Source organism: Cuculus canorus, chromosome 3, assembly GCF_017976375.1.
Source record: "Cuculus canorus isolate bCucCan1 chromosome 3, bCucCan1.pri, whole genome shotgun sequence".
NCBI classification, from domain to species: Eukaryota; Metazoa; Chordata; class Aves; order Cuculiformes; family Cuculidae; genus Cuculus; species Cuculus canorus.
The window spans coordinates 22,361,537-22,385,620 of record NC_071403.1 but is presented as its reverse complement, the minus strand read 5'-3'; the positions used below and the strand labels follow the sequence as shown (position 1 = coordinate 22,385,620).

Here is a 24,084-nt window from a genome sequence, read left to right as displayed (position 1 = left end):
GATGTGTAGCTCAAGAGGTTTTGATTTTGGGTGAGAATAGCTGATAAGTGAAATTGTATTAAGTTAATTGCTAAATAATCTGCCATTTTATGTCATCACTACTACTGTTGCTATATGCCATACTAAGGACACTAAAGTAAGAATCGCCCACATTAATGAAGAATGAACTTTGGGGAAACCGAGCAAAGTGCAGCAGTGATGGAAACAGAACTGGCTTCAGCAACTGGTGCCTAGCAGCTTCCCTAAGATTAACATCTTCAGACTGCAGACCGTGGGCATGGGCTGCACCAGATACACCAGCTGTGAGCTATGGATGCAGCATACCAGCACCACACACACAATCTCTCCTGCCCTGAAAGACTAATGGGGCCAAAAGTCATGGATTATATGAACTCAACGTATGTTTTAAAGGGATGGCCCATATACTAAAGGAATGATATCTCTGTGTGTGTATATATGAGTGTGTGTGTGTATATAGACAAACATGTAGTGAAGATGACTTATATTTCACTAGTAGCTGACGTGAGCTGATTAGTTATACAACTTTTAATCCCAGAGAAACTTTATAAGAGTTTCACTCATTCATTGGAAAACCTGGGTTCAGTAAGTGAATTGCACCCTTACTTACGCTGTCTTGGTCAGCAGAGCTGTGGGATCAAACTACTTTTTCTGTATTTTTCCTGGATAGACCTCTAAATTGTATTCAAAATAAGGGAAAACTAAAAAAATTATAGCAGCTGTTAAAAATTAAAAAAAAAAAAAAAAGTAGAAATCATTTGCTGAAGCAGTAAGGGCTGTCGGGTTGTTTTATTCCTTTTTTTTTTTCTGGATCACATAAGTCAACTTAAAAGATTAGGAGATCTCTAGCTTTAAGCCGTCTCTTTTGGATTTGTTATGCACTTTCTTTTTCAAACAGAAGAAATGAAAATCAGTAGAATAAAATGGTTGCTATGCATTTGAGGAAGATACTGTCATGCATAACCCTTATCAACTAAATTTGAATTTGTTTCACTAATGATCCTGCAGTTGTCTATGTGTCCACTAAGTGCTGTCTGTCCATGTGATGAAAAAATTGCGTGTGCTGAAGTACTAGGGGCTGAGCTTGCTGAACTGAGACCTTTGCCTCCCAGTGCTTCCTAGCTTGGGTTTGATTGCATTGTCATGTACCTCACCTCTACCATTCCCCTTGCCCAAGTCTGTTTCTCCTGTTGAGCTCTTGTACCTGAGTTGGTTGCCTTTTGTAGACAAGTTGTGGCAGATCTTCAGGAAGCTTGTAACAATCTCTGGGGTTTTGGGTTTTGAGTGTTGGAGGGAGTTGGCACTTGTATGAGATTTTCTGTACTTCCAATGAGCAAAAGGCATGCAACTTTGTTTTGCTGAAATAGATCTTGTGGTAATGTTGTGTGTTATGTTTACATTAATTTAATATTGGTCATCTCATTTGATTGCCACATGTACTGTTTACTGATAATGTAAAAATGAACTAGAAGCCTTCCTATTATATACAAAAGACCACTAACAAAACAAAGCCCTGTAAAGCTAAATATAATTGCTTTTTTGAAGCCTTCTGCTGTGGTGGGAATTCTCCTTTGCTCTCTAGACTTAGCCCAGAAACTAAATTTCCTCAGTATTTAATTTCACTGAACATTAAACATTATGATAAATGGTTGCTGAGTGTACCAGTGAAAGCATGGTTATTTTTCATAACAGTCGTGCCACATTAAAAAATACCTTGATTACTTTGTTTCTAAAACCTGTCTTCAACAAATTAAATGTCTCAATTTGAATTTCTTCTGGCTGATTTAGTGATACTTTTTGACCTTACTGGCAGTTCGCAATTTGTTTTTTTGGATGGGTCCAAACTGTTCTCATTTTTCAGAATTGTCATTGCCAAATGTTTGCTCAGATGACTCAGTGTGATTTTGAAGTACCGTATTTTGAATCAAAACTCCTTTTAATGAAGTTTGAGTAGGAATCTCATGTACTTGTTGCAGGCAGACTTTGTGAATTACATTTCTTTTTTCCACTGCGGTTTTTGGTAGCCAAAGGAGGGACAGTGCTCATGAATACTACACCTATGCTTAAAAAAGAAACAATTTCGTAGAATCATAGAATAGTTTGGGTTGGAAGGGACCTTTAAGATCATCTAGTTCCATGCCCCCTGTTATGGACAGGGACACGTCCCACTAGATCAGGAGGGCCCAAGTGCTTTCTTCACTGGATCACACGTTCTCAGAATGGACCTTTATCTGCCCATGCTGTTCTTTGCAGCCTGAGAGTTGGCATTTTTCAGCAATGTGGAAGTAGAACCACAAAATGGTTTGTGTTGGGAGGGGCCCTCAATGATCATCTTGTCTAACCTGCCTGCTATGGGCATGGACATCTTCCTCTAGATCAGGCTGCTCAAAGCCCTGTCCAACCTGACTTTCAACGCCTCCAGGGATAGGGCATTCATATCTTTGGGCAACCTGTTCCGGTGCCTCACCACCCTCATTGTGAAGAATGCTTATGTCCAATCTAAACCTACCTTCTTTTAGTTTAAAACCATTGTGCTGTGTCCTGTCAGTACAGGCTGTGGTGAAAAGTCTCTCTCACGTACCCCAACTGATGAACGAAAATGGTGAACTTGTATCAACAGATGAAGAGAAGGCTGAGGTACTCAACAACTTTTTTGCCCCAGTCTTTACCAGCAACCACTCTCCTCACCCCTCCTGGGTCAATGGACAACAAGAAGGGAACCAGGGAGGTACACCCTCTCCCACTGTAGAGGAGGATCAGGTTAATGACCACCTGAGGAACCTGAACATATATAAGTATGTGAGACCTGACAAATGGCATCCCACAGCCCTGAGGGAATTGGCTGATGTAGTGGCCAAGCTGCTCTCTTATGATATTTGAACAGTCATGGCAGTCAGGAGAAGTCCCTGGTGACTGGAAGAAGAGCGGCGCTGGGCCCATTTTTGAAAACGACAGAAAAGATGACCCTGGGAGCTACCAACCTGTCAGCCTCACCTCTGTGCCTAGGAAGATCATGGAACAGATCCTCCTATAAGCTATGCTAAAGCACATGGAGGACAGGAAGGTAATTAGAGGCAACCACCAAGGCTTCAGCAAGGGCAAGACCTGCCTAACCAACCTAGTGGCTTTCTGTGATGGGGTAACCACAGCAGTGGACACGGGAAAAGCAATGGTTGTAATCTAGCTGGACTTCTGTAAAGCTTTTGACATAGTCCTCCACAACATCCTTCTTTCTACATTGGAGACATATGGGTTTGATGGATAGACTGTTCAGTGAGTAAGGAATTGGTTGGGTGGTCACATTCAGAGAGTGGTGGTGAATGGCTCGATGTCCAGATCGAGATCCATAACAAGTGATGTCCCTCAGGGGTCTGTACTGGGACTAGTGCTGTTTAATATCTTCATCAATGATATCGACAGCGAGATCGAGTGCACCCTCAGCAAGTTTGCAGATCACACCAGGCTGAGTGGTGCAGTTGTCACACCAGAAGGATGGGATGTCATCCAGAGGGACCTGGACAAGATGGGGAAGTGGGCCTGTGAAAACCTCATGAGGTTCAACAAGGCCAAGTATAAGGTCCTGTACCTGGGTCGGAGCAGTCCCCGGTTTCAATACAGGATGGGAGATGATGTAATTGAGAGCAGCCCTGTAGAGAAGGACTTAGGGGTGGTCATTGATGAGAAACTCAACATGAGCCACCAATGCATGCTCGCAGCCCAGAAGGCCAACTGTATCCTAGGCCACATTAAAAGAAGCGTGGCCAGCAGGTTGAGGGAGCTGATTCTGCCCCTCTCTTGTGAGACCTCACCTGGAGCATTGCGTCCTGTTCTGGAATCCCCAACATAAAAACAATATGGAGCTGTTGGAATGGGTCCAGAGGAGGGCTCCAAAGATGATCTGAAGGCTGGAGCACCTCCCATAGGAGGATAGGATGAGAGAGTTGAGATTGTTCAGCCTGGAGAAGAGAAGGCTCCAATGAGACCTTATAGCAACCTTCCAGTACCTGAAGGGGCTACAAGAAAGCTGGGAAGGGACTTTTTACAAGGGCACGGAGTGATAGAATGAGGGAGAATGGCTTTAAATTGGAGGGGGGAAAGATTTAGACTAGACATAGGAAGAAATTCTTCATGATGAGGGTGGTGAGGCTCTGGCACAGGTTGCCCAGGGAAGTTGTGGATACCCCATCCCTGGAGTTATTCAAGGCCAGGTTGGATGAGGAACCTGGTCTGGTGGGAGGTGTCCCTGTCCATGACAGAGGGGTTGGAACTGGATGGGCTTTAAGGTCCCTTCCAGCCCAAACTATTCTATGATTCTTATGAGCCCCTTGTAAGTATCAAAAGGATGTAGTAAGGTGTCCTCGGAGCCCTTCTTCTCCAGGCTGAACAGCCCAGCTTTGCAGACTTTCTTCATATGTACATGCTTTTTTTCCTCAGCAGCCTTTCTTTGTGTACATGTACTTCCTTCTCTTAAGGTATCCTAAGTTGCTTGGTACAGAAAACATTTCATATGGACGTTATCTCTATGATATACAAAAGCCGAATTAGATATTTTGCTGTGTTTTATGCTGCAAGAGTGGAATAATATTGCATATTCTTTCAGTGTATTTTACGCTGGCTGCTTAAAAATATCTATAATCTGGCTTCTTGATAAAATAATTCTATTAAAAATACATACATTGTCACTGTTAATTAAAGATTAAAAAAAAAAGGTAAAACCCCATACTTTAAACTGCTTCTGTTTTAATTTCTACTTAACAAGCGTGCACCTGCTTTTTCTCCTTACCCGGCTGCTGTCTCAGTTACTTCCAAGTGCACACCCTTGGTTTCAGTGTTTTTGCCTGCCAGCTGCTGGTACATAGCACCCAAGGCACAGCCTTGGAACTAAAGCAGTAAACAGGCTTTTGCTTTGGGGACAAATCCAAATGTGCGCTTCCAAAGACCCTGTACTCAGATTTGGGTCGATAGGCTGGGTACAAACCTTTCTCTGAGTGTCGGTAGAATTTGTTAGAATAGTCTTAAATTATTTGGTTTTTTCTTTAATAGTCAGCTTTCCCTCTGTTAATGTGGGTAACTGCATCTGATGTTCATACAGGGGCATTGTAGTTCTTTTCTATCTTGGTTCCTCATCTTGGAAGTCTCAGTAACAGTTGTCTGCCTTATCCATGGCTATTCTGTCTTTGTTAGACTTTGTTACATATGCTCTCAGTTTTCCCATGGTTATTCTTCTGCTTTGTGGGGTGTTCACTCTTGAATTAGCTCATCATGATGTGTGCCACTCTTCCTCTGAAGGCAAGTGTCCAGGCTTGTTGACTGTGAAGCAATGCTGGGTCTGAAGCCTTTTCTAGTCTAGGCTGGTTTTCTCATTATTCCTCACTAATGAGCTGGTTACCCTTTATGCAGATGAAAGACACAAACTCTTTTTCAGCAGAGCATGGACACTGCTGCCTGTGACGTGACCTCGTGGGTTCTATATGGTGTTTAATTGCCACTTCCCTTGGCAGCAGCAGAATTGGCACAACTGGCAGCAACAAATTTCCATGTAGTCTGTTTGCTTTTTGGGTTGTAACAAGTGAAATTCTCAAACTTCGAGCTGTTGTTCCTAGCTGTCAAGAAGCGTAAAGGAGGAAAAGAACTTTTCATGGTAGATTGAAATCAAAATTCCTTTGTGGGAAGGTTAGAGAAGCTTCCCTCAAAGTGTCGTAAAAGTTAGTAAAGCCCTGGGGTCTGAGTGTGCTACACAGCCTGCAGTCAGCTGGTGATGCCAGGCTTTGTAAATCAAGGAACTATGGTTCACTTTCACGGTATCTTTATGCTTACACTGTAAGGGAATTTGGGCAGTGTTTCTTCTTTGTATTTAATTACATGAGTGGAGGGACATCCATGGTTTGAATGTGGAGGATGGATTAAGGGATCCTGTTCCTATGTAGTTGCTTAAAGGGATAACCGATATTTGTGCTTTTTCCACTAAGCAGGAGAGAGTAAGAACTTTATACCTAATCTTGTTCAAGAGGTGGCCTCCTTGAATTTCTTGTAGTTCTTATTTAGTCTGCTTTTCAATTTGACAGAGTTCTTTATTAGACGCTAATAAATGAGGCACATGAGAGCACCTGACAGGACAAGTGATGTAACAGAACTTACTAGAGGGAAATGAAAAAGGATATGTAGAAAATACAGATGATACTGGAGGTTTTGAAGTAGAAGATTGGAGAGGGTAACTAATGACTGTCTTGAATTTAGGATAGCAAAGTACCTGTGTGTCCACAGTCGGGTTCAAATTACAAAGGTCCCAAGTAAAGTTTTCTGGCTGGGCATATGTGTTTTCAAATCTAGTATAAAACTTCATACTACTGCTGTGTTCGTTTCTCTCCAGTCTTATTGTGGCCTCCTTTGGAATAATTGAATGAGTAGTCATGTAATAGTCACGGGAGTTGTCAGGATAAATCTTTCCAGCAGTTGTTTAAAGATGCACGTGCTGTCTTTTATGATAAAATATTGAGGTTATTAGTCTCTTACATCTTGTATTTAAAGTTTAAAAATTCATTAATGACATCTATGTTTTCCTTCATGTCTTTGGTGCAATTAATGATGTAAAACTACTTTAGTCCCAATGTTCAGTGTTGAGAAATTCTGTGACCACACAACATATTTTTCATAACTTTATGCTTGTATAACTCATTTAAGATTTATTCAGCGTGAGTAATTTATATTGTGTCTTGGATTATTAACTCCATTGAAGAATCTGGGATGTGCTGAAAAAGATGAGTTAGCTGAAAGGAGCTCTTCAAATGTCTGGGGGTTTTTGTGCACTGTGTATTAATGTTTTTCTTTAGTTTCATGTCTTACACTTGCTCTTTTCCAGCTGTTAAACGTTTGATGAAAGAAGCTGCAGAACTGAAGGATCCTACAGATCATTATCATGCACAGCCTTTGGAGGTTTGTTTCTCAAGAGCTTGTAATTAGGCTGTGTTGTTAATATGTAATCTTAAGTTCTCTGTATGCATATGGACATTGTAATGTACACACTTAGATGCTAGCAGACCTTTTAAAATTGATTTAAGTTCTTTTTTTCCTATGATGGAAATCAGCAGAATTCCACTTTAATGGTAGTGGAGTTCCAGGTTGTTAGTGAAAATACATAATACTGGTTTTACATTGCACCTGAGTGATTTTATTGCACAGGTATAATATGTTTATTCCCTCATCTCCTTCTTGAGACTGCGTAAATGCGTTATGTTTAAGTTAAGCTTTATACACTCCAACCTGACATCTGGCTCAGTTGCTGAGTTGCTCAACAAAACACTAGGTGATCTATCACAATTCATTATTTTGCTTACAGAAACCCTGTGAAAGACATAAATGGGTGTGATTCTGGATGCATTGTAAGAGAGAATGCTTAGATTATGCTTAAGTATTAGGTTCTGTAAGTCTTCTAAATATCCAGTTAAGTTTTTTGGGCTGAGAGGATGGTGAAGTTCTGGTGGTTAGAAGCTTTAACAGAAAGCCCTTCTGATTTAGCTGTAATAATAAAAAAGGCAACGTTCCATTGTATTCAGTTTGGGGCGTTGATTTAGCTGTTCACAGAAATGCATAGCACACTTAGTGTGTTTACAGAAAATAGCATGTTCCTATGTGCTATAAAGTATACCTTGCTATCAGTTATTTTTTGTCTGTACCTTGTGTTTTTCCTTCCTGTGGTGAAATGCAGGGTTTAATTCACGCTGTCTTTTAACTTACATGAAGGTCTTATTTCTGAGTTAGAACAGTGACTAACTGGGAAGAGAACAGTGGAAGGTGAAAGGAAGTGCTGGAATCAATTGGCAGTTACCTCCCATCCTTGAAAAAACTGACTAGGTGGGCAGTCACAGCCCTGTGATACCATTGTTTGGATAGTTGAGAGATCTCATTCACTGACAGCAAACCTCGTTTGGACTCCTGTCCTAACAGTAGGAATTGTTCCGCTTGTAAATAGTCAGGAAGTTGTGGGTGTCATGAGATCTGATACACAAAGTGCAACACAGAACCCCAAAGAAATGATGCTTAAAAAGAAATTATTTATGTGTCCAACAAAAACTCTATTCCAAATTTCAAAGTGTATCTGTTATGTAGTAAGGCATTGTAGCTGTTTCAAAATTTTTTACAGAGAACAAAAAGAGGATGGAAATTTTCTGGGGTGCAAATCAAGTCCCTGTGTGTTGACTTGGGCATGGAAGGGATTTTTGGGAAGCTGTCATTTATCTTCTTTCCTGGTGTAAGCCTCCCCTCGGTTCTCCGGAAATTATTATTCATTGGGAAAAAAAGACACAGTTTTCCTTTAGTTGACTCAGTTTTCCGTCTGTCAAGTAGTAGAACTCTTGTCATAACTGATACAACTAGAGTGAAGAGCTGAATAATGAATTTGAAGATTTCAACAAAGCCATTGCGTAAGAAAATTACCAGAAAGCTACTATATTTTATCCTTTTAACCAGAATCTTAGTACTGTGACGGTTGTCTTACTCCCCATTTGACTTCTTAAAACTTCTGCTGTGTACTGTTTCTTTAGCCTGTCCTTTTTCAAAGAAATGGTGTTTAGTTGTCTACTTCTTTGACATGCTCTTCCTTCTTTTTTTTTCTGCTCCCCTTGGTGGGGGCATTCTAGGATAATCTTTTTGAATGGCACTTTACTGTTAGAGGCCCTCCAGATTCAGATTTTGATGGAGGGATTTATCACGGGCGAATAGTACTGCCACCTGAATATCCCATGAAACCACCCAGCATTATTTTGCTGACGGTAAGCATGTTTACTAGCTTTTCCTTTTTGTGTAATCAGTTTTAACCATAAGTCTCTGAGAGGGATTCTTGGCATTTAAGGTGATGTAACTTTTAAAGAAAGGTGGCGTAGTACAGTTAATGATGCCAGTATTCTGTAATTACATGAAACTTTGCACCTAATAAATGGAAGTTTTCTCCAAGAGAATGTAAATGTCTCTCCATGGTCCCTCTTGGTCTCTGTTGGAGGCATTGGTCATATAAAATCATAGAATCATTAAGGTTGGAAAAGACCTCTGAGACCATCAAGTCTAACTGTCAGCCCAACACCGCTGTATCTACTAAACCATGTCCTGAAGTGTTACATCAATGATTTTTTAACTACTCCAGGGATGATGTCTCCACTGTGTCCCTGGGCAGCCTGCTTTCACCACTTGTTCAGTAAAGAAATTTTTCCTAATATCCAATCTAAATCTTCCCTGGCATAACTTGAGTCCATTTTGTCCCTTCCTATGACATGTTACTTAAGAGAAGAGACCAGGACCCACCTCACTACAACCTTTGGGGCAAAGCCCCGCATTTGTGCATAGTTTCATAGAATTATGCTTTTCAGGCTCTCTGCATGTGTTGTATGTGGGTTAGAGGAGCAAAAGGCAAGCCACCGTGTCATATTGGATCATGTTGTATCAATTAAGCGTTTTTTCCTGCATGACTAGAGGCAGGTGGGACTTCTGTGTTCAGAAAGCTGAATGCCAGTTTTGTGATGTTGGTGGTAATATAATTTTCAAGTATTATTTATATATAGATTTGTTTGGTCATGATTTTTAAAACTTGTACCAAATTCCAACGGTTACCTTCCAGCATGTTTTATTATATCCTTCTTCTTCCCTTGAAGGCCAATGGCAGGTTTGAAGTGGGGAAGAAAATTTGTTTAAGCATCTCAGGGCATCATCCTGAAACGTGGCAGCCTTCATGGAGTAGTAAGTAACAATTATTTGGAAAATGTTACCCCATCAAGCAACTAGGTCTTTAAATTGCTAAAAAAATCACAAATCACAAAGATTGTTTGTATTGGAAGAAGAGGCATATTTTGAGGGAGTAAAAGTATGGAAGAACTTGAGAAATCTAAAGTAATGAAAGAGCAATGTAGTTAGATTTGGGAATGGTATTAAATAAATGTGGGGTGAAAGGGTTGAGAAACTATTTTTATTTATTTGGATGCACAAGCATTACGGATTCTCAGACTACTTAGAATAGTCTTGGGTTTGTGGGTTTTTTCCCCTAAAAATTTGTTCTTATGAAAATACTTTAAATCCTATTACTTTGCCCTGGTTTTATATTAATCACTAAAACAAGCTTGAACAGTGATAGAGGAGAGTGTGGTCAGCTTTTAATTCTGATGCTGTATTTCTGAATGTTCCAGAGGAGAGGCAATGTGGTCTGAGTACAGAATAACTGAATGTTTTCTACTTTTCTTCTTTTAAAATTTCATTATAACAGAAATTGAGAGTTGGCACAATTAATCCAAGGCAATATTTCTTTATTTGTATAATTTTAGTTTTCCTGAGTACAGTACATCAAGTATTTCTTTGGGTATTGGTTGCACTTTTAAATTATGTTGATAAGATCTTAGGAATTTTCTGGCAGACCACTCTTCAACTTTTGTGAAGTCTCCTGTTTCTTCAAAGAGTAGAAAACATGTTCTAAGTAGGAGGTGTAAATATCTCTGTCTTGTGGTACTTACCTTTATGTGATATTTATTTACCAAATCTACTAGCAAAGTGTCTTGAAGTCTTATGTTTCATGACTGTTTAAAACAACACTGAAGAATAGATACTGACAAGCGAGATGTTTTAGATGACAGTTCTGTTATGAGCCGTTATTAGTATTTAAGTAAGCTCCTTCTCCAGTGTGATGACATAAAAGGAACAAATTCTGTGGTACATTGCATAAAAAAACCACTGAGCTTGCATGCACTAAATTGCAGAATTCATGTCTAATAGAAAATATGAACAAAAAGAAATATCCTTATGGATCCCCTTCTTCCGCTCCATTTATATGTTAATTCTACCTTACCTTTTTTGCTTCAAAATCCATTTTTAAAGTCTGGAACTTTAATCTTTATATTGATGCAATATTTTTGTGACAACTTCTCTTTTTTCTCTGCGTTGGCTGGCAGAAGAACAAGGCTTTACCTTTCATTTATAATATGAAATTTAAAAAATGAAGAAAGCCTTGCTGTATACCAAACCCAACAGTGCTGCTTGTATGAAATTCAGACTTACTCCTTTGGACAAAAGGAAGTTTTGCAGGCAGAACTACAACTTTTCTGTACTGAGTGTAGAGTGAGATGAAATAGTTGTTTCTGCAACCTTATTTATGTCTCTGTTTTCCCATTCTAGTAAGAACAGCTTTACTAGCCATTATCGGATTTATGCCAACCAAAGGTGAAGGAGCAATAGGATCTCTGGATTATACACCAGAAGAAAGAAGAGCTCTTGCAAAGAAGTAAGCACAAAATTTGTTACTGTGGGTACTCTTTTAGGGTAAGGCATTGAGTAGAAAGTCTGTCACTTCAGTCTGTTCTCTTGTATTTACTCCAAATATAAAAAGCTTCTATGCTTTGTATAAATTTTGCTCTTGAACACTGTGCAAACTCTGAACTTGGTCAGCTGAAATGTTTTGAGTGGGCTCTGTTCCTTCTAGCATTGTGTAGTCAAATTGTCTGAAATTCAGGCTTAGAGATATAATTACCGTTGTGATACAGTGGTAATTGCAGCGTGGAGGGAAAAAGAGTGTGATGGAATTGATAGTAAGTGTAAGTGAGGGAGAAAACAACCAAAACAATGATGCATTATTTCCCTTATGTAAATCACAGAATCATAGAATCGTTAGGATTGGAAGGGACCTTAAAGATCATCTAGTTCCAAGCCCACTGCCATGGGCAGGGACATCCCACTAAATCAGGCTGCCCAAGGCCCCATCCAACCTGGCCTTGAACACCTCCAGGGACGGGGCATCCACAACCTCCCTGGGCAACCTGTTCCAGTGTCTCACCACTCTCATGGTGAAGAAATTCTTCCTAATGTCTAGTCTAAATCTGTCCCTCTCCAGTTTATACCTGTTCCCCCTGGTCCTATCCTCATAAGCCTTTAAGAATAGCCCCTCCCCAGCTTTCCTGTAGGCCTCCTTCAGGTACTGGAATGTCAATATAAGATCTCCTCTGAGCCCTCTCCTCTCCAGGCTGAACAGGCCAAACTCTCTCAGCCTGTCGTCGTAGGGAAGGTGCTCCAGCCCTCCGATCATCTTTGTAGCCCTCCTCTGGACCCGTTCCAACAGCTCCATTTCCTTCTTATGTTGAGGATTCCAGAACTGGACATGATATTCCAGATGAGGTCTCACAAGAGAGGAATAAATCTTCATAATTTATTTTCATAGGAGAGGAATATCTTCATAATTGATGAAGATATTGAACAGCACTGGTCCCAATACGGACCCCTGAGGAACACCACTTGTCCCATATCTCCATCTGGACTTTGAGCCGTTTACCACTACTCTCTGAATATGACCATCCAACTAGTGTCTTTTCCACCTTACTGTCCACCCATCAAATCCATATCTCTCCAATCTAGAGAGAAGGATGTTGTGGGGGACTTTGTCAAAAGCTTTACAGCAGCCTAGATAGATCACATCCGTTGGTTTATCCATGTCCACTGCTGCGGTTACCCCATCATAGAAAGCCACTAAGTTGGTCAGACAGGGCTTGCCCCTGGTGAAGCCTTGCTGGCTGCCATTAATCACCTCCCTGTCCTCCATGTGCTTTAGCATAGCTTCTAGGAGGATCTATTCCACAATCTTCCCAGGCACTAAGGTGAGGCTGACTGGTCAGTATTTCCCAGGGTCATCTTTTCTACCCTTTTTAAAAATGGGCATAATGTTACCCTTCTTCCAGTCACCAGGGACTTCTCCTGACTGCCATGACTTTTCAAATATCATGGAGAGCAACTTGGCAACCACATCTGCCAGTTCCCTCAGGACTCTGGGATATGTCTCATCAAGTCCCATGGACTTATCTATGTTCAGGTTCCTCAGGAATTTGTGAACCTGATCCTCCTCTACTGTGGGAGGGGGTGTACCCCCCTGGTCACCTTCTTGCTGTCCCACGACCCAGGAGGGATGAGGAGCGCAGTTATCAGTGACTAAGGCAAAATAGTTATGCCTTTTTCCTCATCTGTTGATACATGATCCCCTTTCCAGTCATCAGTGGGGGTACGTTCTCTTTGATCTTCCTCTTTTGATTGATGTACCTGTAAAAGCTCTTCTTGTTGGTCTTTACTTCCCTTGCCAAGTTCAGCTCCGGCTGCGCCTTGGCCTTCTTGACTTCATCCCTACACAACTGGGCAGCATCTCTATGCACATCCCACGTTATCTGTCCCTGCTTGCACTGCCTGTTCAGTTCCTTCTTCTTTTTCAGTTTAACCAGCAGGTCTCAACTCAGCCATGCCGGTCTCTTCCCTTTCCTTCCTGATTTTCTACATACGGGGACTGAGTGCTCTTACGCCTTGTGGAAAGCTTCCTTAAATATTTTCCAGCTCTGTTCCGCTTCTTTGTCTCGGAGGACCATGTCCCAGGGGGTCCTACCAAGTAATTCCTTGAAGAGCTGGAAGTCTGCTTTCCTGAAATTTAGTGTCCTGACTATACTCCTCACCTGTCCCATATCCTGCTGGACCTTGAACTCCACCAGTGCATGATCACTGCAGCCCATGCTGCCACCATTCCTAATGCCACTGATGAGTTCGCTTGTATTGGTGACCATAAGGTCCAGTATTGCATCTCCTTGGGTGAAGGTCTCTATCAGCTGGACTAAGAAATTATCTTTGATGCAGTCCATGAGTCTCCTGGATTGCCTACAGCTTGCTGTGCTACTTCTCCAGCATGTGTCTGGGTGGTTGAAGTCCCCGAGTAGGATGAGAGCTTGTGAGCATGAAGCCTCCTGTAGCTAGGAGGAAGAAGGCTTCATCAGTTTTCTCTCCTTGATCAGATGGCCTGTAGTATACACCAACCACAACATTCCCATTGGTTCTTCCATCTCTAATTTTTACCCACAAGCTTTCAACCTGTTCGTGGCTACTCTTCAATGACAGCTATAATAATAGTAGTAGTAGTAGTAATAATAATAATAATAATAATAATATATGATATATATATAAAATAATAAATGTAATGTATAATATAATAATAATAATGAAACAACAACAAAAAATTCTGAAGCAACTGCTTCTGAATGATTTTTATGACATAAACATAAAGTTAGATTTGTGGTTATGATTGAATAGTTTAGCAGACAAGAGGAAAGCAGTGAATTTTGTTTATCTTGACTTTAGCAAGACTTTTGGTGCTGTTTTCCTTACCATTCTCATAGAGAAACTCCTGAAGTACAGCCTAGGTGAGTGGGGACAGTAGGGTGGTTTAAGAACTGTCTGAGCTGCCAGGCTCAACGGATTGCGGTAAGCAGCAGAATGTGCGGCTGCAGGCTGGTTACTGCTGGAGGGCTCCAGCAGTCGATGCTGGAGCCAGTGCTATTCAGTGACATTAATGACTTGAATGATGTGACAAAGTGCACCCCGAGTAAGTTTGTATTAGATACAAAACTAGAAGCTGATTACACCAGAAGGTTGTGCTGCCATCCAGAGGAACCTCAACAGGCTGGAGGAATCTGATCAAATTCAACAAAGAGTGAAGCCCTGTCACCGGGGAGGAATAACACCAGCTGACTAGCTGGAAAGGAGCTTAGGAAGAGAGGACCTGGGAACGTTGGTGGACACCAAGCTGATCTGGAGACAATAGCATGCCCTTGCAGCAAAGAAGGTTAATGGTATCCTGGGCTGCATTAGGAAGGGCATTACTAGCAGGTGGAGGGAGGTGATCCTTTCTGTGTACTCTGCACTGGTGAGACATCTGGAGCACAGCCCAGGTTGGGGCTGTGTCCAGGTCAGGGTGCAGGAAAGAGACACACTCACAGGAGTGAATCCAGTGCAGTGCCACAGAAGTGATAGAGTGCGCTGGAGTGTGTGTCATATGAGGAGAGGCTCAGAAAGCTTGGAGTGTTCGTCCTGGGGAAGAGAAGGGTCAGGGGATCTTACGCAAAATACCTTTCAGGTACAAATTCCTGGAAGGAAGATGTAGAGAAGGCAGAGCCAGGCTCTTCTTAGTGGCATCCAGTGATGATGGGCACAAACTGAAACCCACAAAATGGATCTGAATGCAAGAAAACACTGTTTTTATTGTGATGATGGTCAAAGTACTAGCACAGGTTGCCCAGAGAAGTGGTGGAGTGTCTGTCCTTGGAGGTGTTAGAAATGTGACTGGAAACAGATCTGAGCAATGTTCTCTACTTGATCCTGCTTTGAGCAAGGAGAGCGGACTAAATGAACTCTAGGAGTAACCTCCCATCCTCAATTATTCTGTGATTATCCTTCAGTGAAATCTGACATCTGGGAGGGGGGAATTATAGCCTTTCTGCTTTCCCTGCCTAGGGAGGAGAAGGTACTTGAAAGACCATCTCTCTATCTCATAAGCAAAGTTCCTATATTACAAATTGTAACTAGGACCTATTTTTGTGGGGAGATGTGAGCTTATTCTGCCCCTACTCTGAGCCAGTCAGAAGCTCTAACTTTCCTGTTAGCATGGCACTGAGTCAAAGCTAATAAACCTTGGTGAGGTAGGTTTTAGTGGGTTGGTCTTGATACTGTATTATCAAGGCTGTATGGTTTCTCATTGTCTTGGATTGCTGCCTGCAGTGTGCCCTGCAGACAAACTAAGTGTGCAAGAGAGGAAGGGTAATGCTCTCACAGAGGCTGAAATTCCTGGATTTGATGTGCAAGCTTCTGGGCCCTAATTAATATTTGTAATAATAGTTAGATCTTTATAATTTACGATTTTAATTTGCTGCAGATATAAAGCAAGTTTTATAATGCTAACAAATTACTAATAATGTATAGACATTAGCAATATGTCAGTTGTTAATATTAGTTGTTGATAATTAACATTATTAATGTTAGTAAGTCAGTTGTTAATATTTTCCTAAATGGCATAAGGGAATATGTATTTTTAGTGTAAATAATTCTCAAAATATTTTTTCAGGATAGTGTCATTTGGGGCAGGGAGAGATACTTTTAAGCTACTGGTCTTGACATCACTTGTCTTTCTTTGATTATTTTGCAAATAGTTTCTTTAAACAAACACATGAGAACATTCTGAGAATGTGCTATTCTGAGCTGTGTCATTTGTGGCCAGGTCACAAGACTTCTGTTGTGAAATGTGTGGTACATCTATGAAGACAGCCCTCTTACCACTAAAATCCGGAAGCGTGTCAAGACAGGCGCACAAGGAGGCTAAAGAACTTGCCAGAAAAATTAGCTTCAAGGTGAAGTCACTGTTTAAACTTTTATCTCTGTCCTTTGGAATTAAAAAAGATATTGAGGAAAAACTTGTAAATTGCAGAAACATTCATCATTTCATAAACCTCATCAGTCACTATGCAGAAACATCAGATTTTAGGACAGTCTGAAAGAGGAGAATAGAAGTGGATCTCTTGCAATGTGCTAATTAATAAATTGTGCATCCCAAGCATTGATTAATCAGTTTTAATTTCAGTGGTGAGCACTGTGGTAAGAACTGCCTAACTATGTTGCTTTTACTTCCATGTTTTCAGATACTGATAACTTGATTAAATTCTCCAGAATTAGCCTTATCATAACAGTGTTAGGAAAGTTTGGGCAAAGCTAACCTGAATTCTTTTTTCCTTTGTGATTTTTTTTTTCTCCTTTTGGCTTATGGAAGGAATAAAACATATTCCTACTGAAAAATGCTTGCAAATTCTTTTGAACTACTCTGCAGCTGAAGATTCTGAAAGTTGAACTCTGGTACGGAAGTTGCTGAAACCCAAAAATGCGTTCTCTAACTTGTGTTTCAGTGAAAGTAAGGTTTATTTAGCCAAGTACGTGCCTTAGAAAATTGCATGTCTTGCATGCACACTTGTTTTTCACTGGGTTTTGCACTAAGCTCTTAAATCAGCCACTAAGGAAGACTGCTGTGCATGAAGGCAGGGAGCTACAGTGAAATATGTTATGAATATGTGGCATTGGTCCAGAATACATCCTCGCTAAGGTCAGGACTGCTAATATGTCCCCTTTTATCACCAAATATGTTGACGTGGTTAGGTTTGTGTGTAATAACGCTTATGATAAAAACACTTCAAAATATTTTATAAAGATGAGGAGACACCAGGACAGAGTTTTTAACTGCAGCTGCTCAGAGAAGCAATTTAGACTGCCTGTTCCTGGCTTTTTGACAATATATGAAGTTATATTGTTAAATGTTAAAAAATGTAGGATCAGTTTTTGCTTAAGAACTGCTAATCTTCATCACAGAATTTCTAGAAATATCAAAGTGTGTATATATATATTTATTTTTTTAGAAAGAACTCTTAACTTGCATATACCTTTTTCCAGTTTTAAAATGAGAGATTTAGGGACATGAATCTCTAAAGAATCTCGGTGCATTTTATATATCCACATACTTAACTCTACCTCCTAAGACCAAGCACTGAGCAATGGAAAAATGAACAAAAGCCTCAGGTTTCTACAGTCTTTTACAGTTGTTGTTTTTGTTATAAGGTAAATCAGTTCTGTACTCTGTTTGTGCCTTCCCTCCCTTTCTCAAATCAAATTTTAGGCATTGTTTTTTTTAATCTGCCTGCTTCTGTGCTTTGCTTGACTTTGTTATTGTTTATTTGATCGATGTTAGGCTGAGGCATTAGATTGGTATGTTTGTAGTACACTGATAGTATGAATTACTAGCAGGGAATGCAAAAGTTTTAATCATCTGAATATATTCCATGTCGATTTATGGGGTAAGATTTAACATGAAATTGCTGTTTGAGTGTATAATTTGAGAGAGGCTGTCTACTAGCAAACATACTATCAATCTCCGCTTTATCTTGATTGTTAAAGAATAGATTTCTTAAGCTTTTCTAAATGATCCTGGGATTGTGAGAACTTATTTCACACTAGCCTTAAGCAAAATGGTAGAGCTTTTAAAAAGCCCTCATGTGTGGCACTGAGAAAGGAATACCGAGTTCAGGAGGAAAAAAGTAGCAAACTACATTTCCTCATTACAATTTTCCTGCTTCTGTGAGCCTCTCCTTTTCTTTCTGTCTGTTTTAATAGAAAATCACATTTTTTAAATCAACTTCCCGTTGACTTGCTAATTGTTTTGTGCATTTTAGGTGTTATATACCATAAATTCCATCCCACTTCAAGGAAAAAAAGATAGATGACTGATAGCATATGCATTACTGTCAAACAGTATGGTTTATCTACATATTTCCATCACAAAGCATATTTTGTGGTAAAATTAATTCTCCAGTCACCCTCACTATTATGTGAGTCATCTTCCCTTGAGGTCTGTGTTCTTTCCAGCTTTTCTGGAAGCAGAGGTAAGGACTGGAGAAAAGAGAGACTAGTTGACAAAAAGTGTATTTCAGGTTTGGGAACTTTCAAGTGCGTCATTTTTTTGATTGTTCCACTGACTTCAGTCTAGCATACTAGACTCAGTGCTTTCATAAGCTAAGATAAATTAGATGCACATTTTGTCGTGTATGTGCTTTATTAACAGTAAAACTGAAATGAGCTCTTCTTGGAAAAAGCAGAAGTATGTGAAAAGCAGTGGTCACAGGTTCCAGTGAAGCAACTTGCAACTGGACATGGGAAAGGAAAATTCACCCTGCTGGAGGAGGCTGCCCAGAGAGGCTGTGGAATCTCCAACTTTGGAGATGCTCAAAATTTGATTGAACATGACTCTGCTTTGAGGAGGGAGTTGGACCAGGTGACATCTAGAGGTCTCTTCCAGCCTAAATTATTCTTGATCCTGTGTTACTTTGTTGCTGGTCCATATTTGATTCATAACTTGTCCTATCTAGTATTAGAATTAATAATAGTCAAGTGCGAAAGGAAAGCAGTGTTGCCAGATTTTAAGTGTTCTTAAATCTTAAATTCATCTTCAGATCCTTTCAGTCACACATTTTTGTGATTCTCCTGAAATAATATATATCAAGAAACAGAGAATTTAATTTCCTTGCACAAAATAGTATCATGAATCTTGTGATCTTATCAGCTTGTTGTCAATGTAACTGATTGGTTTCTAATACACTTGTTTGTATTTCTTACTACTACTACTACTACTTAAATCTGCATTTGAACATGTATTTACTAGGTATTAGGTTTGGAATTGTTATCTTTCTAATAAAATGAGAGATCTAGGTACATGACTTGGAAGGTGACTTTCTTGCAGACAAAAATTGGTGTAGTCATTACTCCCCCCACCCCCCCTTTTTATTTAAGTATGTGTGCATTTTCAAGTGTGTCCTTTTCCATTCCCAAGACATTATGGTAGGCATGTATATTGTTTCAAAAAGAGGTTTGTCCGTGGTCTTCTGCGTGTTGCTGCTGACCTCTTATCTCAAATTTCCAGAAGCATGAAACCTGAATTCTGGGAATCGATGCTTATGAGACATTTTATAAATACGTTCAAAAGCAGTATTGTAAGACTTGGATTTTTTTCTTTTGCTCTACTTATGATGAAATTTAAAAAAAGAAAGCTGTGGTATGCGTGCCTGACACAGTGTAGTGCCATGCATATATACCCAGTCTGGCAGTATAGCCACATGAAGTTAGCACTTGCCAGAGGCTAGTTAGTCCCACTGAGAAGTAGGCTATATTAGTTTGCTTATAACAACAATAGTCAGCATTCAGTTAAAGATGTGAGAAACAGAAGTTTTAAGTAATTGTGTTATTTCTGGCATAATGTTATCCTGACTCATGTAAAGAATTTTCATTTTACTCTATACATGTGTGCATTTTTTCAATGTTATACCTGTTATGTGCAGACAAAATTATTTTTTAAGCAGATGTTTGCACAGGTGTGGTGTTATTTCTATACGATTAGAATTTCTTAAACTTGTTAGTGTGTAATTGAAATGCAATTGGAGTACTTGATGATTACATTTCAGTAAGTCTTATATTCTGCACACTTTAAAATACACATTACAAAAAAAGCCACGTCTTTTTGGAGCAATTTTGATCTTGTCTCTGAAGCATAATACGTACTTCTTGTAGGCTGAAGTCAATTCATCGAGGAAGTCTGATGCTGGACCCTCAAGCACATCAGAATTGAACCATTCTGCCACTTCACCTGAAGCCCAGCAGGATGGTGCAACTAGAGCATTCCAGGATCCAAAAAGTGCAACGGTATGGTCTGTCTTTGAGCTTTATCAGTGCAAGTACAGGCATAGTCTCAATATGAGAACTATACTATTAATCTAATAGAAGGCTTCATTAAGAGTAGATAGTCAATACATTTCTCTTACAACTTTTTTTATATAAAATCTCTGTGAACTTTAGCAAATAGTGTGCTGAAGATGCTATGCACTTTTAGAAATAGTGATCTCTTTGGTTTTGCTTCCTTCTCTTAAAACCGATAAATAATCTCTTACAAATTCTTGTTCCAGTTAGTTCTTTTAATGTATGGGTTAACAGTTCATTAAAATATTATGGTGTCTTAAGTTCTGCAGTGTACCATCTGCATGATATATCACAAGTTTTTACAGTAGAATTCTTAGCCAGGGGTAAAAATGTTTCGGTGATAATATGTGGCTTTTAAATATTAATTGAGGATTTCTTCCTGGTTTGTATAACCTCTTAAGTAAATCTCACTGAAGCATTCTTACCATTTGAAGTATGACACTTATGTTTTAATACTGCTAAGTGTGGGGCTTACATAATGGTTTCGGAAGTGACCGAGGCCTGGTGGTGGGCCAAGGCAGCTGCTGTTATGACTGTGGCAAATGCAATCTAAATTCACTGATAAATTGCAGGCAAATCCCAACTAAGCTGTCTTTTTCAGAGAGGATGGGGCTGCAGATCGGTTAAAAAACCTAAACCACGTCAAATAACGTCAGACCATCTGTTGCGTGTTTGAAACATATTTTCAAGCTATGTAGAAATATAAACATGCTAATAGCATACTTTTTCCCACAATAAGGATTTTTCCAGATTGTTCAGGATTTAATAAACCATTTTATTTTATTCTTCCTATTACAAAGCCTGGCTAATATAGTAGAACTAGCCAAAACACCAGGCACTGCTAGGATTCTCTTGAGGAAAAAGAGGATTTTTTTATTAATCTCATTTCTAAGAAATTTGTTTCAATCAATTATGCTGATATAATAAGTAGTGATTAACTTAATTTTCAACAGAACAGTCTTGTGTGAAATGAGACCTCTAAACATATGAATGTATGTAAAAATATTTATATGTGATAAACTGTAAATGATGAAAAAAATGAATTCATGTTTTAGAATCATAGAATGGTTTGGGTTGGAAGGGACCTTTAATGGTAGTCTAGTCCAATCCCTCTGCAGTGAGCGAGGACATCTTTAATCTAGATGAGGTTGCTCAGAGCCCCATCCAACCTGAATTTTAATGTTCCAGGGATGGGGCAACTACCACCTCTCTGGACAACCTGTTCCAGTGTTTCACTACCCTCAGCGGGAACAGTATCTTCCTTATGTCTAGCCTCAGTCTATCCTCTTTTAGTTTAAACCCATTACACCTTGTCCTGTTGCAACAGGTCCTGCAAAAACGTTTGTCTCCATCTTTCCTGTAAGCCCCCTTTAAGTACTGAAAAGCCACAGTAAGGTCTCCCTGTAGGCATCTCTTCTCCAGGCTGAACTACTCAACTGTCTCGGTACTTCTTAGGAGAGGTGTTCCATCCCTCTGATCATGAATTGACTTGACTTTTGGTCTCTCCCTGTCTGACCTTCTTTCCCTCCCTACCCTCCTTCTCTTGTCATTTTGCCAGACCAAGAGCCAGTATCTTGATGCCATGCCTAAAATTACTGCAGTGTCCACTTCGGTCTGCTCTCTAGCACAGGACTAAATATCTTCCCAATGCAATGTTGAATATGTATTCCTGAGTTCCTGCTGTTTAAAAAGCAGAGGGATAGAGTTTGGCTCTCCAGCACAGCAAGTGGTGGTGATGGAGATGACTTTTCACCATGCTTTTCACCTAGTACCACGTACTTTTCGTCAAGATCTGCTCATTGTTTTTATCCATTCATGGCCCTGTTGGCAATGTTAGTGCAAATATTGCACATTGGGTGTTAAAATTTTCTGCATCTTTGTTAGAGATTATGAAGTATTTAAAGACTTATCTTTGAATGAAGAAAATGGAGAGGAGGGGGCTGATTCTCATGTAAGTCATAGTTGCTTCCTGGGAGAACGTGTCATAACAACATTATCGAGGTTTGCAGGTACAAAGCAATGACTACAACAGCATGAGAACGATAAAAGGAACAATGCTGCCTTGGACACATTGGAAAATGCTGCCACAGCAGCTTGGGTAAAAAGATACAGAGCTGCAAAGAACAGGTGCTAAGTATTATTAAGGCTAGAACAACAAGCCACCCAAAGCGTTAGTTAGCATAGTACTTGTGAGAAGTCTGAAGTCTTACATAACACTTCTGATTTGACTAGCTCTGACAATATATATCTCTATCTTTTTCTTTTTTTTTTTTTAATTTGTAGTAGCTGTTGATGTCTGCTCAGGGCAAAGTAATTGTACAATACAGCTGTCTGAGTATTCAAATTGCAAGCAAGGCACTGCTGGAAGTTGCCTTCATAAAAGTAGTTGCCCTCAGCCTTAAGAAAATGAGATTCTTCCACATCTGAGCAAAAGAATGTTTATGAGTTAATATATTGTAGATACTTAGGTTGGACCCAAGTCCAGATTAAGTCACCCACTATGTCAGTGGTCACCTAAATGTTGGTACTCTCATCTCAGTCCTTGGGACGAGTTATTGGAGGCTGGAGAGCACTGCAGCTTGCTGAGGAGCAAGGCTGGTCGGCTGCTTTGGTCTGTTGCCCCCCCAATTGCGCTGACTAAATCAACGTGGACTATTATGAGAGTCTGAACTCCTACCTCAACTGTAGCAACCTACATTCCGTGCATTGATACGGAATGATGTCCCACCCTGGGGCTTACATAATTGATGATGAAATTGATAATTGATAATAATTATAAAATAACAAGCTAAAAGCTGTGGTTAGGCTTTTTTCTCATAACTTGGGAATATGTTAGACCTTGGTACGCATGTTATTAAACAGTACACTGTAGTAGTGTAGATGAAGTGTTGTAATGAGGAGCTATGAAATAAGCAGTGTAACTTAAGTCAATTAATCTCAAACTGATGAGGGAGGTTTCCCTGAGAAAGTGAGACTCAAGAAGCCCTTATTTTTAATCATATATTCTGAATGATATACTGTTAAAAAATGTTTGATTTTATCTCTGTTAAGTGGTGTCTAAAGCTTTGTAATACTACAGCAACAATTTTAAACATCTTTGCAATCAGGACTGCTTGGCCTGACTTGGATTCATTAGAAAATAGACGTATTTCTTATTGGCCTTTAAACCATGCTGTGTCAAACTTCAGCTGTTCTTCAGTTGGAAGTTACGTGGGCAAAGAGATATTTCACCTATCTTTCTACTTATTTCTTTATCTCTCTGTGAGAGGTTTCAGTACCTCGGAGGATTTATTTGGTTCCGAGTTCCTACAGTTTGCTTTATTTTTAAAATGTTCCTTCCAAAATGAATGTGTAATCCTTCCAGCATTCTGATAAAAATGTTTAGAATGATGGCCTGGAGACCAAAGTGACAGAGTGAATGCTGCCATTCCTCAGAAGGCTGAACATAATGTAGATTTCCTTATTTGCATTCTGTTATACCATAAAACCTTTTGTTAATTCTAACATTTGTACATTTTACTAAATTAGCCTTATTTATCAAACTTGCATTTGGAGAAAAGTTTCCTACCAGTCCCAACAGTTTCAGAAGCTGTGGAAATAATATGACGTGAAAAGTGCATATTCAGTAACTATAAAGATCCAGTGTTAAAGGTGGCTTTAGATGTAGCTCTTATTAAATATTTTTATTTTTAGTCTGTTAAGCCCTCAGCCCTGATATCTCCAGTATAATTCAGCACAAAATTGCTTAAATGCAAATTGTGTCATGTGAGGTGTTGTGTTAGCTTAAAAATCTTGACATTTTTGCTTAAGATGAATTTTTAAATTTACCATAAGTGAAAACAAGAAGATTGTGATTTTTTAAATTTGTAGTACAGCCTATCTGCCATTTTGGGGATTCTTAATTATGAAGTCTTCAAACAACAAAAAAATTTGTCTAGGTGTGTATATTATTTAAGA

The 24,084-nt window shown here is 39.6% G+C and overlaps 1 protein-coding gene across 1 annotated transcript in view; it reads left to right on the top strand.

The window, feature by feature from the left end:
* UBE2J1 (ubiquitin conjugating enzyme E2 J1) overlaps nucleotides 1-24,084 on the top strand; it is a 36,200-nt gene that overhangs the window by 7,643 nt on the left and 4,473 nt on the right. Inside the window, exons 2-7 of the mRNA XM_009571072.2 lie at nucleotides 6,878-6,951; nucleotides 8,655-8,786; nucleotides 9,660-9,744; nucleotides 11,167-11,272; nucleotides 16,061-16,190; nucleotides 19,942-20,073. Coding sequence (XP_009569367.1) covers nucleotides 6,878-6,951; nucleotides 8,655-8,786; nucleotides 9,660-9,744; nucleotides 11,167-11,272; nucleotides 16,061-16,190; nucleotides 19,942-20,073 — 659 coding nt within the window. The remainder of the gene's footprint in view (nucleotides 1-6,877; nucleotides 6,952-8,654; nucleotides 8,787-9,659; nucleotides 9,745-11,166; nucleotides 11,273-16,060; nucleotides 16,191-19,941; nucleotides 20,074-24,084) is intronic.